Genomic DNA, 14,287 nt, shown 5'->3' with positions numbered 1-14,287 from the left:
CTTTTTCTATTGTCTGTTCTTAGTGCCCTTGTCAAAGATAAGTTGATTGTATATGTGTGGGCTTATTTCTGGGCTCTCTCTATTCTTCCATTGGCCATATATCTGTTTTTATGCTAGTATCATCCTATTTTGATTAATATAACTTTGTAAATATAGTTTGGAATGTGGAAGTATGGTGCCTCCAGCTTTGTTCTTTGTAAAAATTGCTTTAGCTTTCAGGGTATTTTATGACTCTGTAAGAAGTTTAGGATTTTTTTTTTTTTTCTATTTGTTAATTCTAATAGCATTTTTTTTACCATTGGAATTTTAATTAGGAATTTTGATAGGAATTGCCTTCAGTCTGTAGATTGCTTTGCATATTTTAATGATAATTCTTTCAATTCATGAACATAAGCATTTTTTCCATTTATTTGTGCTTTTTTCAACTTCTTTCATCAATATCTTATAGTTTTCAGTGCAAAGATCTTTCACTTCCTTAGTTAAATTTGTTCCTATGTATTGTATTATTTTTGATGCTAATATGGGATTTTTAAAAAATTCTTTTTTGGATAGTTTGTTGTTACTGTATAGAAATGTTACTGATTGTTTTTATACTTCCACCAGGAAAAGAAATACATTTTTAAAAAAGAAAAAAGCAAAAAAATTTTACTGATTTTTTTTTTTTTTTAATCCTACAACTTTATAGAATTCACTTATTAATTCTAGTCTTTTCTTTTTTTAATTGGATAGCCAGAGTTTTCTACATATAGGATCCTGTCTGTTGCAGAAAGTCATGATTTTCTTTTCTTTTTTTCTGATTTGGATTTTTAAAATTTCTTTTTATTGCCTAATTACTTTGGCTAGGACTTTTAATATGACATTGAATAGAATTTGAGAGTGAGCATCCTTTTCTTTTTCCTGATTTTAGAGGAAACCTTTTAGTTTTTTACCATTGAGTATAATGTTAGCTGTCAGCTTGTCATATCTATCCTTTATTATGTTGAGCTACATTGATTCTATACTTGATTCTTTGAGAGTTTTTAATCATGAAACGTTGAATTTTGTCATACTCTTTGTGCATATATTGCATGATCATATAAAGTTATTCATTATTTTGTTAATGTGATGTGTCAAATTTATTGATTCGTGTATGTTGAACCATCCTTGCATCCCAGGGATAAATCCCACTTGCTCACTTGGTCATGGTATATGATCCTTTTAATATGTGTACAGTTTTGTCGCTAGAATTTTATTGAGGATTTTTATATCTATGTTCATCAGGGATATTGGCTTGTAATTTTTCTTTTTTTTTTCCAATTTATTTTTATTTTTTGTAGAGATGGTGTCTCCCTTTATTACCCAGGCTGGTCTTGAACTCCTGGGCTCAAATGGTCCTCCTGCCTCAACCTACCAAAGTGCTGGGATTACAGGCATGAGCCACTGCACCTGGACAGTTTTTGTTTCATGTAGTATCTTTGTCTGGCTTTGCTGTCAGAGTAATACTGGCCTCATAGAATGAATTTGAAAATGTTCCCTCCTTTTCAGTTTTCTAGAATAGTTTGAAAGGAATTGATGTTAATTCTTCCTTAAATGTTTTATAGAATTACTAATGAGTCAAACAAGGGTCTGGGTTTTTTCATGAAAAGCGCTTGATTACTGATTCAGTCTTCCTACTTGTTTTGGTCTAGTCAGAATTTCTGTTTATTCATGTTTCAGTTTTGTCAGGTTGTATTTGTTTTTATTTCATAGTCCCTTGTTCTTTGCAGACTCCCAGCTCTGTGTCCTCAACTCAGGGATTCCACAGGGTTCTGCCTCGGTTTCTCAATGTTAAGGTGGTTTTAGAAACTTTTTTTTTCCATTCTCAATTCTTAGAGACAATTTAAGTAGCACCAAAGTTTACTAATTCAAGTAAGTTAGATATTATTCAATAGCAAAACATTTGAGCTTTGCACTTCTTTAGAGGTATGTTATTGATAATTGGTTTATGACAGCCATGGACTCCATGGCTGTTGGTCTCTTTGAATTTTGTACTTGTAAAAGTTTGGATTCAAACAGGAAAGTAGAACCTATGTCATGTAGTTCAATAGACAGGGTTTAATTTCTAGAAAATGTTCAAAAATTTTGGAAGAGCTAAAAGGAAACAGGAGAGGGAGAGAGAGTACAAGAATGAATGTGTGCCAGCCTTCTTCCTATTTCTCACTCCTAATCAGAAGGTAATTAGCAAGGGAGAGCACAGATAAAGGGCTGGGATTCTAACTGTGAGCAATGAAATAATCTGTACCCTATATCTTGAAGTGTCAGTTTTGGCAATTTATATTTCTCTTCAAAAGAAGAAAAATTAGTACCCATTTCTTCCATTCTTTAGTATTTTTCTGTCAAAGTTCTCATAAGTTATTATAAACTATGTTATTTCTCTTTTCTTAGACTTAATTTTAGAGAATTTATTTCCTTTTCTCTAATTAAGTAAGCTCTTCTTTGTTTTATATTTTGTGCCTAGAATTCTACTTTATATTTATAATTTGAATATAGTGACTACAGTGTCTTGTTGTTCATATTTTTCTGGCATGTTTTCACTTGTCTTTTTGTTGTTGTGCTGTGTGTTATTTTACTTCTGTTTCATATGTATTGCATATACTGAAGTTTTGTACCCTCTCTGATTTGATGTTTTCTTTTTCATAGGTGTTTATCCCATTTTCATATAATATTTAACAGACAGAGTTAGTATCTTTTTTTCCCAAGACAGGCTCTCGCTCTGTCATTCAGGCTGGAGTGCAGTGGCACAGCCATAGCTCACTGTGACCTTGAACTCCTGGGCTAAAGGGAATCTTCCAACCTCAGCCTCCTGGGTAGCTAGGACTACAGAAACAAGCCACCATATCCAGCTAATGTTTAAATTTAAAAACATAGTTTTCAAATTTTTGGTTAAAAAGTTTTTTTTGTAGAGACACGGTCTTGCTACATTGGCCAGGCTAGTCCCGAGGCTCCTGGCCTCCCACCCTGACCTCCCCAAACACTGGGACTACAGATAGGAGCCACTGTTCCTGGCCTCATTTTTATTCTGTACTTATTTTCAATTGTTATTCATTTTTTGTTCCTTTTTAAAAGAAAAAATGGATAGTGTTAACTTTCTTTAAAAAGCACTTTTGATAATTCAGAAGGTATAAATAGTCTGCTTACTTAAAACCTTCAGTTTGTTAACTTTTGAAACTTAAAAACTATAAACTCAAGTTTGTACTTCTTGATATACAAACTTCAGAACTAAAGCTATCTTCTGATTCTTCTATTTGAAAAGTTACCTAAATGTCTTTCCATCGGTCTCTCATTCTTGATTTTTTTTATCCTGTGGGGTTTTTGTCTAGTCTAAAATTAAATTATTATAACTTTAATGTTTTGTAGTTCTTCTTTCAATAATGATGATACTTATATTCTGTTTTGCAAATTTTAATAGTGTTGTTTTTCTGATTGTATTATTGTTCTTTGCCTATGATTAAATTTTTCTAAAATTAAAATTCAGATATTTTTACTTTTTAATATTTTTTTAACCTGTCTATAACTTTTAGCATCAGTGAGTTACTACTGGTAAAATTCAATTTTAAGTAACACTGCTAGCAAGCAGGTTTCTGTATAATGAAGCAATTTTAATGTCTTCAAGTGGCTGACAATGTTTTGTTTCGTAAATTACAAAGAATTAGCTTGCAGCTGGGTGCAGTAGTTTATGCCTATAATCTTAGCACTTTGGGAGACTGGCAGGAGGCTCGCTTGAGGCCAGGAGTTTCAGGCCAGCCTGTGCAACATGGCGAGACCCTGTCTCTCTTTTTTTAAAAAAAGAAAAAGAATTATCTTCCACAAATTATCCTAAATAACAATTTATCTATGCCCTGATCATTGCTATGCTGTAACCAAAGAGCTATCTATATCTGCAAAGTGCTATTCCAGTTTTATTGCAAATATTGAAATGTATCTTTACTTTTGTTTCTTTGTTAAGCATCTGTTAAGATTTTACTGTTCTCTCTTTTAACAAATATCCCATCTACCCAGCTAATTCAAGGAATTAGATCATTCAAACATTTTTTTGGTGTATGACTTTTAACTATTCCTTTTAGGTTAGTGTTTCATTTGTATTACATGCTGCTCTGCTATTTCTGTTATTTTTTCAGTTGAAGGTAGATGTTTATTTTTTCTTCACTATCACAGTATATTATCTAATTCCATGTTAAAAATTTTTTTGCCTGGGCATGGTGGCTTACACCCATAATCCCATCACTTTCGAAGTCTGAGGAGGGAAGATCATTTGAGCTCAGGAGTTCAACATCAGCCTGGGCAACATAGTGAGACCTTGTCTCTACTAAACATCAGAATAATTATCTGAACCTAGTGGTGCATGCCTGTAGTCACAGCTCCTTGGAAAGCTGAAGTGGGAGAATCACTTAAGCCGGGGAGGACGAAGCTGCAATGAGCCATGATCGTTCCATTCTACTCCAGCCTGGGTGACAGGGTGAGACCCTGTCTCAAAAAATTTTTTTAAGCCACTTTTATGGCATATGTTTAATTCATGGTTTTATTCTGCAATCATCTTTCCTTTTTTAAAATCTTTTTTCCTACTTCTTCCTTCTTTCCCTCCCTCTTATCTCAAATATCACAGTAAATACTCAAAATATTAAACATGGTACTGCCTTCATTTTGGTTGAGGAGACATTATAAAAAAAACAAACCACCAAGTATACATACAGATAAATAATTGTTTTAAATGCAGAGAAAGAGTAAGACGGAATAGCAATGATTAGACTTACAGGAGATTTAGCGGATTACTAAAGGAAGAGATGGGTCTTGCCAGGTGAAGGTGTGGAAGAGCTTCCACTTAGAAGAGAAAACTTTCAGAAAGAGATTAGAGCTTGATATGTTCAGCAAACTGAAGAAAGAATATTTCTAGCATTTATTTAGCTTGGTAGAGAACGGCAAAACATGAAGTTGGAAGCATAGATTAGAGAACAGATAATGGGAGACTTTATAAATCTTAGGAGTTTGGGCTGGGTGCAGTGGCTCATGCCTACAATCCTAGAACTTTTGGAGGCTGAGGTAGGTGGTGGATCACTTGAGGCCAGGAGTTTGAGACAAGCCTGGGCAACATGGCAAAACCCCGTCTCTACTAAAAATACAAAAATTAGCCAAGTGTAGTGGCTCACACCTGTAGTCCCAGCTACTTGGGAGGCTGAGACATGAGAATCACTTGAACCCGGGAGATGGAGGTTGTAGTGAGTGGAGATCGTGCCACTGCACTCCAGCCTGGGTGACAGAGCAAGACTCCATCTCAACATAAAAGAAGATAAAAGAAGGGAGTTTGGATTTTTCTTTAAATGAAAAGGACAGTCAATGTAGTGTTTTAAGGAAGTCAGTTATATCAAATTTTAATTTTAATTTTATCATTATTATTGCTATTTTAAAGAGAATGGATTGGAAAGGAGCATGAGAGTACACCATTTCGGGGAGGTATTAATAGTCTTAAGTCAGAGAGGATCATAACCTTCAAAGGAGTGGCAGTGGAGATGGAGAGAAGTGATGGATTTGTAATTGACTTTTGAGACAGTATCTGAAAGACTTGCTGATGAATTGTTCATGGATGAGGGTGTCCTGAGATTGAAAAGAGCAGGGACTACTACAGAAACACAAAGAATGTTTATTAGCAGCATTGGGGTATTGGGAGTGAGACAGAGCCAGGCTTTTGTTAAAGCTGGAAGATAAATTGAAAGTTCTGATAAGAGGTATGAAGAGTTTTCTAATTACAGAGCAAGAGTTCTTGACGATACAGTGTTCTATAGATAGTGGTTTGAGTTGGATTAGGAGATACTGAGGGCAATATGGGGTTGACAGAGTGGCAATATATGCATTGAGACCTTAGACTTCCTGTAGTGACTACAGTGAACAGGGCTTTTAGGCAGGTTGGGATGTGCCTTTCTGGGAGAGGAGGGCAATCTGACATAACTGTGTGGTTTTTGGCTTCCAAGAAAGCTTCTCCTCTAGGCTGCAAGGACTCCTACAAAGAATTACAGAAAGTTATTTCCACAAAGCACTTAAAGAATATTTATTTTCTGAAGGTAGAACACGAACACTGACTCCTCTTACTTTCTGTTTTTTTGTAGTGTTAACATTCTGCTCATGCCATAGAATGTTTTTTCAATACTGCATAGTTTGAAGTGAAAATACTACATGAAAAAGGCAAAGCTACATATATTATAGCTATTTAGTTTATATCTTTAATCCAGGTTTGTATAGTTTTATATTGTTTACATCTTTGTTAAATTTTAGGTTTTAAAATAAGGACTATATTTTAAATTGCTTTGGTGTTAAGAGCGTGTTAGTGATTATATTTTCATATTTAAAAGTAAATATGATGGGTTTATAGGCCACACATATGTTCCATGTTGATGATATCATTTCACAACTAAAAATGAGTCCCCTCTCTAAAATAAGTGTTCTCAAAGATTGTTATTTTTAAAAAACATATAATACAGTATATAAAAAACGAGATTGACAAGTCAGATCCTGGCAAGTGTGTATTGTAACTAAGAATTTGCTTTCTTTAGGCTATAATTTTGCTTTAGATTCTTATGAATTTTGGTTTTTGATTATTACACTGGAATATTAACAGAAAGATAATTCTGTTCCTTCACAGGTCAAAAATAATTGTAGAAATAGTGGAAAATTACTATTGTCAATATTGGAAACTAAACCTTGTCCACTTAGAAAATATCTTTTGGACCCAACCTATCCTGGGTCTTTAATATTGTTTCTGAATAGAATATTAAATACCTATAGTGAAAAGCATTTCTTTGTTACTTTTTTTTTTTTTTAAAGCATATATGTCAGGAAGTCTAACTAGTAAATGATTTGTTCTTCTATCAGTCTCCAAATGGCCACTGATCCCAAACCTACAATTACATGCCTTTTGCTGTTGAGGCTGTGTGTTGTGCCCTTTAGTGTATTGTGCTAGAATAACTATTGAAATATAAAGGTATTTGTTAAGGAAAGAATGGAGCTATAGATAGAAATCCATAGAATACCAGTATTCACACAGGCAACAAGAGAATAGGTACCAAAGACGGAAAAGGAAATTTTAGAAAGGGAGGAAAACAAGCCAAGATATATGAAAATAAGAAGCTAAGCAAGCCTTCACAGAAGACAGTTTCAGTATGAAGTTGAGTCAGCAGGATCAGATTTCACAGAGAGGCAGGTTAAGATGAAGACGGGAAAATGTCTGTTGCATTTGACCATTAGGAACTGGAGACCATAGTGGGGCATTGGAATGGTGTGGCAGAGCAATATTTCAGTGTTGGAAAACAAATGAGAAGTGATAAAATGAAGACTGCAAATGTGGACGCTTAAGAGTCCTCTAATCTTTTTCTTAGTTTTCTGTGTGGTCTCTGATTATAGAATTTTGAAGCATTTGTAGTTGAAGTTGAAGATGTTAAATATGAACCATTCATAGATCTTTGCACAGTTGTCAGAAACCTATTATATTAATGTAATAATTTATATAAAACCAAATATTTAAAGTTTTGAACTCTTAAAGCCCAGCCAAATGAAAACCTTTAATGTAAATGTTAATTTTCTTTCTTTTCTCTCTCTCTCTTTTTTTTTTTTTTTTTGGTAAGTCTTGGCTTCTTATGATTCAGCAGACAGAACAACTTAGTAGGATAATGAAGACACATGCAGAGGACTTGAACTCTGGACCCTTACACAGGCTCACCATGATGATTAAGGACAAGCAGCAGGTGAAGAAAAGTTACATAGGTGTTCATCAGCAGATAGAGGCAGAGATGATCAAGGTTTGTTTTTCCATATTGAAGTTCTTTCTTTAAATTGTTTTTCAAATTCATTGAGCCATTTTATCTTATTTGACTTTAAAAATTATTTATTTGTCATTTCCCAACAAGAAATAGGTTTGTGGTCTCTAAAAGTAATATTTTTATTGAATGTAAAGCATTGGTTATAGGATACACTGTTACTGTATATACTCCTAAGGAAGAAAGAAAAAAGAGGCTGCCGATTAAACTATGACACATAGCTTTCTTATCACTTAGGATTTTTAGTTTTTATTTACTGAAATAATTCTTTTAGTCTTTTAAAAATAAATTTGTCTTATCTACTACTCTGCGTAAATGAAAAAGAAAATAATAGGCAAAATTACTTTGGTATTCTTAAATTTACATATCCCTAATTTTGCTTACATTCATTCTGTCTCTTCTGCGTAACTTTTTTCAAATTATTTTTATTATAGAAATTTGTAAATGTGTAAAAGAAGAGAGAGTAGTAAAATGAACTGCCACCTACCCATCACCTAAATAGTCGCTGTTTTTTCTATACTCCCACTCATTTAAAAAAAAAATGGATCATTTTAAAGAGATCCTCAGATATCATTTTATCCATAAATATTTTAGAATGGATAGCTAAAATAAGTTTTCTTGTTAAAAATGTAACTATATTATCATTAATTCACCTAATAATAATTCCTTCATGTTATTGATTATTCTGTGTTGAAATAGTTATTGTTTAAATTTTTTTTATAGTTAGTTGAGTTGAATCAGGATCCAAATGCCATCTATACATTGCTTTTGAATGACAATTAAAAAAATATGTTCTCTTTCCTGCCCAGTTTTTAATAAAATGTCATTTATTTGTGGAAGAAAGAAACTGGATAATTTATTCTATATAATTGAATTTCCTGCATTTTGAGTTTTTCTGTTAGCATCTGATGATGTGATTTCTCACATATTCCTTCATCTTTACTTTTTTCTGTAATTTGGAATTTAGACCTAGAGGCTTGATAAGATTCTGGCTGTTTATCTTGGGCAAGAATACATCACAGATGGTGGTATACACTTCTTGTGGTTTATAATGTCGGTTTATCTTTTTATTATGTGAATCTTGACTAATTGGTTCCAGTGTTGTCAACCTGATCAATCTATTTAAAAAGTTTTCTGGCTCTGTGTGGTGGATCATGCCTGTAATCCCAGAATTTTGGGATGTCAAGGTAGGCAGATTGATCACCCGAGGTCAGGAGTTCAAGACCAGCCTGGCCAACACAGTGAAAACCCTGTCTCTACTAAAAATACAAAAATTAGCCAGGTGTGGTGGTGCACGTCTATAATCCCAGCTACTCAGGAGGCTGAGACACGAGAATTGCTTGTCCACTGGAGACAGAGGTTGCAATGAGCTGAGATTATGCCACTGCCCAACAGCCTGGGCAACAGAGTGAGACTCTGTCTCAAAAAAAAAAAAAAAGTTTTATATCTGTCAGCCTTTTACCTAATAGTTTTACAAAGTTAACCAGTGAGTTTTTTCTTGAATGGAGAATGATTTGAACCCATTTATATGTATATTGCAGTTATTTTTGTTTATCCACACAGTGTCATTATCTGTGTCATCAAGAACATTGGTGATACATAATTTCTTTAAAAAGGGCCCTTACGTTATCTTGCAAGTTCCTGATGACCCCTTTTGCAAGGCTTTGATGCTTCCTCTTTTTTAATCTTCTCAAATGGCAAATTTGAAGAGTGTAGACAAGATCTGAGACACATATTTTTTCCTTAAATTGCATTTGCTTCATTGTTCCATAGAAATAATAAATATCTTAAATTTTTTAATTACAGAAACTATTTCTGCACACACCAAGTTAATTAAAAAAAAATTTTAGATAATGGCAGTGGTATCCTTTGTTTACTTTTTTTTTTGAGACAGGTTTCAGCCATGCTGGAGTTCAGTGGCATGATCTTGGCTCACTGCAACCTTTGCCTCCTGGGTTCAAGCAATTCTTGTGTTTCATCCTCCCGAGCAGCTGGGATTATAGGTGTGCACTGCCACGGCCCGGCTTATTTTTTGTGTTTTTAGTAGAAACAGGGTTTCACTGTGTTGGCCAGGCTGGTCCTGAACTGGTCTCAAGTGATACACCTGTTTCTGCCTCCCAAAGTGCTGGGATTACCTGGCCATTGTACCTGGCCTGATTTGCTATTCTTTTTAATAAATTTATTTGTTTTCATATGGTATTGAATTTAGTAATGATTTTTAAAACATGTTTGCAGTTTATTTTCTATAATTACATATTAAAGAGCAACTCTGATCTGTAAGTAGTAAAATACACATCAGTTATTGTTTTGGAACTTAAGTTCTTGAACAATTTAATTTATTTTTTATTATACTTTAAGTTCTGGGGTACATGTGCAGAATGTGCAGGTTTGTTTCATAGGTATACATGTGCCATGGTGGTTTGCTGCACCCATCAACCTAACATCTACATTAGGTATTTCTCCTAATGCTATCCCTCCCCTAGCTCCCCACTCCCCAATAGGCCCCAGTGTGTGATGTTCCCCTCCCTGTGTTCTCATTGAACAATTTAAATATAAACATTAAAAAAAATTTCTACTTTTTGTTTCTTTGACAGGTTACAAAAACAGAATTGGAGAAATTAAAATCCAGCTATAGACAATTAATAAAAGAAATGAATTCTGCCAAAGAGAAATATAAAGAAGCTTTAGCTAAAGGTAAGGCAAAATTATTAAAATTGTTTACTAAGGTGATTTTTATTCTTCCTATTAGAAAGTTATCTTTGTAAGTAGTGGAATGATTCCATTTAGAGCATTTCACATATAAAAAACTCAAAATAGGCCAAGATAGGCTAATTGTCAAACTGTGTAGTAAGTCTTATTAATTTTTCATTGCTTTAAATGACTCAAAGTATGTTTGAATTGTTCATACTAAATGGAATTATGTAGCATGTGTAATAGAATTGAAAGAATGTTAAAAACTTTTCTCTCTTTCACCATATTTACTTAATTACAGAGTGCTTAAATAAGAAAAATAGGGGTATATTTATTAGAAACTTTAAAATCTTCTTCTTTACATGTATTATTTAAAAGTCATTAAAACCACAACATCATTTTATAGCATTATGTTCTTTTTATAAAAGCTCAACTTTGTGTCTATATTGTCCTAAAATTTTCGTAAGAAGTCTTAAAAATAAATGGAAAGAGAAGCATATTATTTATGTTTCAAACAGATTTATTGTCATAGTTTCTTATTAAGTACTTAGGTGATTTTGTATCTAAATTTTTAAATGTTAGATTTCAGTAAAGATGAAGCATAGTTTATGAATAGAAACTTCTTTGGCTGTTGCTATAATTGGGCAATATGTTCCTTATGTTTAAATGTACCTAAACTGTTCCTATTTATATATTTTTTCTTTATCAAAGTTGAAGGAATTTTCTTTTTGTTTTGTTAATTTTCTCCCTAGCTAAATACAGCCTTTATTAGAGTCTCTATTTTCCTTTGGTTCTTAAATTTACCTTTCTCTTTTATTAATACATTTTCTCTTTGTTTATTTGTTAAATATTCTCTTGCTATTTTGTCATAGTAAATGAAGTAAACAGCTCCTCTCTTTGGCTATATCTTGCATAATAAAAATATTGTTGTTATTCCCAGGACACTGGCGGTGATACTGATTTAAATGCAGTTCTTTCTTTTCTCCTTCCTTTCTCTCTCCTTTTCCTCTCTTCCTTATCTTCTTCCTCCCAGCTTCCTTTCTCTCCCTTGGTCTCCCTGTTTCTCCCCCTTCTCTCTCTTCCTTCTCCCTGTCTTACCCCCAACATGTACTTTGTGTCTCCTTTTCCCCCTGCTCCCCACAATTTACTAGGGAAGCTGTATGCATGTTCACAGTTGCCTTACTTATGTGTCATGTAACTCAGCCAAGACTTTGAGATTATGTAGATATATCTTTTGAAAGCTTTTATCTTTAAATTATCTAAATTACTTCAGTGAAGCAAAGAAATAAATGACAGTGGAAAGAGCACAGACTTTAGAGTCAGATAATCTTGGATTTAAGTTCCAACATTGTGTGATTATTTTGTAGATTTTCAAACTTTCGATAGCTAATTATTATTCCTTTGTTATTTTAGGAGTGCCTTAGATAACCAAGAAATATTTACTGGGGACTTGCTATTTTTAAGCTACTGAGCTTCAAAACAATATTTGCCAGGCATTCAAGGAGCTTACAGTCTGACTTAATTACTTGAGGACTTCAATTCTCATTCTCTTTCAAAATTTAGCTTTTTCACAAGAGATCCCTTGGTAAATCATCAAGAATAGTTTAAAAATAACTTTGTACATTAAACATTACTTCTTTATCTGGCAAAATAGTTAATTTTATAAAGTTCATTGCTTCATGCCTGGCTAGCATTCTCAAGTTAATTAAATTACATTGCAAATACTGTATCTAACTTCACCCACAGAAACGGTATTGTAATCCACCTATGCTGTGTATTTCACACTAGGTTTGTGTCTGTTGGAGAATTATTAATAAGAAAAAGAAATATGTAATTACTCTCAAGTCTTTGAGATCTGTTTTTAATGATATCTTTTTTTTTAAAGTAAAATCTAATACTGATGTCAAAGTTTTAAATAATTCTTGTACCTAATGCTTATATTAGAAAATATTATCATTATTCTTTTTTACTTCTGATTCAGATGAAACACCATTTAGCATTGTAGTCATAGTTGGAAGGCAACAAGAGAATCTGAAGGCCCTACTTCTAACAAATTTTAAGAAGTATTTGAATTTTTAAAAAAATTATACACGCTTATTTGTCTTTCTAAAGGTATTCGTGATAGTATTTTACTTATTTCAAGAATTTGATTTCTCACATTAAATCCTACAGAATATATAGTTATTTTAAAAATAAGTGCATTTATATGTTCACTTCACACATGAAAGATAGGTACATTTTTCTTTTATAATTAAAACTATGTTTGTACTCATATTTAAATGAAAAAGTATAAAATTTTATTTTTGAAAATTATGTTTCAAACTGTTTCTGTTTTTATGGAAACAGGAGTTGTTTTATGGAGTTATTTACTCTTTACGAGGATGTTGAGTTGTAATGGCAAATTTTTCCAGCATATATAGGCTTTATGTCAGAACCTTAGTTCACCTACATGGGCCAGATTAGCAGACTTTTGGAATGGACCCCAGAGTCTGTGGGGTGCTTACAGTAGCCACCCAGATCCAGAGTCATTACTTTAGACATTGGAAGGTCTTAGGAAAAGTATTTACAATACCAGTCTAACATAGAGCATCCAATTGGAGAAGACAAGGCCTTGGGGAAACTAGGCCTGGAAATAATTCCTATAGTAAGATAAATTCTATATTTGATCGAGAAATGGATTTGGATTCAACGGCTCAGTTCATACAGCTGGGAGTTCAGCAGTAGTAGTAGTAAACCAGCGGGAAGTCTGAGTTAATGCTGAAACTCCAAACTCCTGACCCCTGCTGTATAAATTAAACTAATATTTTAAATTTTGAATGTTAAAATTTATATACAAAGGAACGCTAGTTTATGTTTAGTATAATGTAAAATGTTACATTCATTTGCAGTATGAATTTAGCATCATTTAAATTTTTTAAAAATAATAGACCTTAAACATGATGTGCATTGCTGTGTGCTATATTGAGGGAGCAAATGTATATTGCATTTTGTCTTAAATTGACCTGGACTAATTTGAACATTAGTCTAGTGATTGTTAATTTATAATGCATGCTGAGGACAACCAAAATAATTTTAGCCTATTGAGCTGAAGTTAATAACTTAGAGGTGTTTTTTTTTCATTCCCTGAACAAACATTTACTTTAGAAGCAAAGACCCTTTGACACAAAGAAGTACAAAAGGTGGTAAAGGATTCCCCCAGTCGCTGTTACCATCACTACCAAACACATACCTACCCATAGCTGTTCATGGACCATGTCAGTGCTTCTTATAGACAGAAAATCACCTCTAATAGATTTAATAAAAATGCAAATGCCTCTAAATGTTCTTTCAGAATCAGTAAGAAGAGGTGACCAAGAAGAACAAAGCATGGGTGAAGGATTGTCGCTCCCACAAATCAGGTGAAGGAAATAGTGTGAGATGAGCCAAAAATTAAAGGGATCCTAGGTGATTGTCAAGTCAATAGTTAAAAGGGACCAAGTTGGTCCAGATATAAAGAGCAGATGTGAGGAGTTAGGCTAGTCAAGTGCCTGAAGGCTGCTCTGAGTGAGGAGAAGGGAATGGAAAGTACCTGTAAATATCCAGTGGGAAAAAGAATGGGTAGAGCAGGAAGCAGGAAGAAGCCACTGAGAAATGCCTCCTACCCCAACCCCATGCCATTTTCTAAAAGTAGTTAATCACATTCTTTATCGGGACTGACTTTAATTTACACAGATTGAAAAAACATCTACTCTCAGCCCCACCAAGGAGCCTCTCATTTTATTTTTCAACCTTTTTTT

General features: G+C 33.3%; 1 protein-coding gene across 7 annotated transcripts in view; it reads left to right on the top strand.

Annotated features, from left to right (window-relative positions):
* Positions 1 to 14,287, top strand: part of FER (FER tyrosine kinase) — a 484,379-nt gene that overhangs the window by 98,744 nt on the left and 371,348 nt on the right. For all 7 annotated transcript variants that reach the window (XR_004267831.1, XM_032274891.1, XM_032274885.1 and 4 more), the window contains 2 exons: positions 7,629 to 7,802; positions 10,415 to 10,514. Coding sequence is in view for 6 of the 7 variants with exons in the window: in XM_032274891.1 (XP_032130782.1) it covers positions 7,629 to 7,802; positions 10,415 to 10,514 (274 nt within the window). In the remaining variant the exon portion in view is untranslated. The remainder of the gene's footprint in view (positions 1 to 7,628; positions 7,803 to 10,414; positions 10,515 to 14,287) is intronic.

Source organism: Sapajus apella, unplaced genomic scaffold (assembly GCF_009761245.1).
Source record: "Sapajus apella isolate SASKATOON/1434 unplaced genomic scaffold, GSC_monkey_1.0 scaffold1, whole genome shotgun sequence".
NCBI lineage: Eukaryota > Metazoa > Chordata > Mammalia > Primates > Cebidae > Sapajus > Sapajus apella.
Note: the sequence above shows the minus strand (reverse complement) of the source record. Positions and strands in the feature narration are given on the sequence as shown.